The 1,484-nt window shown below is 62.9% G+C and overlaps 1 protein-coding gene across 1 annotated transcript in view; it reads left to right on the top strand.

Moving 5' to 3' along the window:
• Positions 1–1,484, top strand: part of LOC102380383 (zinc finger protein 436-like) — a 20,253-nt gene that overhangs the window by 272 nt on the left and 18,497 nt on the right. Inside the window, exons 1-3 of the mRNA XM_025195120.1 lie at positions 1–176; positions 277–481; positions 1,325–1,413. The exon at positions 1–176 is cut by the window's left edge and continues 272 nt beyond it. Coding sequence (XP_025050905.1) covers positions 1–176; positions 277–481; positions 1,325–1,413 — 470 coding nt within the window. The remainder of the gene's footprint in view (positions 177–276; positions 482–1,324; positions 1,414–1,484) is intronic.

The raw sequence follows: 1,484 nt of genomic DNA, 5'->3' as shown, positions 1-1,484 counted from the left end.
CCCAGTGCCGCAGCAAGGAGCAGGTGCTGGAGCTGGTGGTGCTGGAGCAGTTCCTGGCCATCCTGCCCCCGGAGATGCGGAGCCGGGCGCGGGGTCGTGGTGTGAAGACCTGCGCCGAGGCTGTGGCCCTGGCCGAGGGGTTTCAGCGGGGTCAGGGGGAGGATGAGACGCTGCAGGTGAGAGTGTTTGCAACTCCATGTGCTGGCACAGCGTCCCCTCACAGCCCCATCGCTCCCACATCCCGGCTCAGCACTGACATGTTTTCCTCGTCCCCAGGTCACAGTGAGGGTGAAGGTCGAGGAGGGGCCCTCCGACGAGATGCAGCCCCCGGGGGCACTGCAGGACCCTGGTGATTCATGGCAGGAGCAGCCAAAGGCCCATTGTGAGGACAGGCCTCTGGAGGAGTCAGGACAGAAGGAAATCCCGGGGCCTCAGGAGAAGCCACCTCACGTCCCCAAAGAGCAGCCCGCCCAGGAGTCAGGTGAGATCAACGATGGAGATATGGATGCCTGAGTGACTGTCCTGCAGCCTGGAGGAGACACGCAGGTGTCTGCCTGTGACAGTGACAGGGCTGCAATGTTCGTAACCACGTGGCTGGGCCGGGACAGACGTGATCGCTGCGGGGGGTGAGCAGCTCCTGGGCTGAGACGCTGATCTTTCTCCCTGCACGGGTGCAGCACTCGGCACACAGAGGCTGCATCTTCCTCTAGCTAACCCAGGCCTCTGTCCTGCTGCAGACTCCCCTGAACCAGAGTAGACCTGGGAGTTGTCAGCAGACAAAAGCTGCTCAGGCTGGTCGTTCAGACGAGGCTCGATCCCAGGGGCAGGGACGGGGCGGTGGGTCTCCACTCTTCAGCAGCATGAGCATCGTCCCTCGGTGCAGAAATCTCCCTTCCACATCACGGTGGTGGGGTCAGTGCTCCACAGATCAGCGGTTCTTGTTCTCCTGGTGCCCCTGGAATCATTTCACCGCCCAGGAGCAGACCGACCTTATGTTTCCCCTCCCCTGCCCTTAGCATGTGGATCTGACATGGCCCCAGCACCGCTGGAGCTGCTTTCCCCAGGAGCGATGTCCCTGCAGGCTCCATCGTGGTGCTGTGATCACCTCCCCATGCTGGGACAGAGTTACTGGGGCTCATCTCCAGCCTCATGCCTGTGGAGGTGTGTTAGCAAGAGCTGTGGGATTCTGAGTCTTCCTTCTCCCCTCTCTTCCACACACTGAGGCCTCCGTCTCCTCAGTCCCAGGCCAGTGCAGGAGACTTGCAGGGCTTTCCCCGTGCCAGCAGCACCGGGGCTCACGTGTGCCCTCTCTTCCCACGTGCAGGTGCTGGGACCCTGCAGAGAGCTGAGCAGCAGCCTGCTGAGGAGGGGCCGGTGATCCTGGAGCTGCAGAGGACGTGCGCAGGGAGCCTGGAGGAGAGGAGCTCCCTGACCCCTGAGCCAGGCCAAGTGCAGAAGGGGCAGGGCAGGCCTCCAAAGCAGGA

The sequence above is a fragment of the Alligator sinensis genome, unplaced genomic scaffold (genome assembly GCF_000455745.1).
Source record: "Alligator sinensis unplaced genomic scaffold, ASM45574v1 scaffold310_1, whole genome shotgun sequence".
Taxonomy (NCBI): Eukaryota; Metazoa; Chordata; order Crocodylia; family Alligatoridae; genus Alligator; species Alligator sinensis.
The sequence above is the reverse complement of the archived record's forward strand: the minus strand, read 5'-3'. Positions and strand labels throughout refer to the sequence as shown.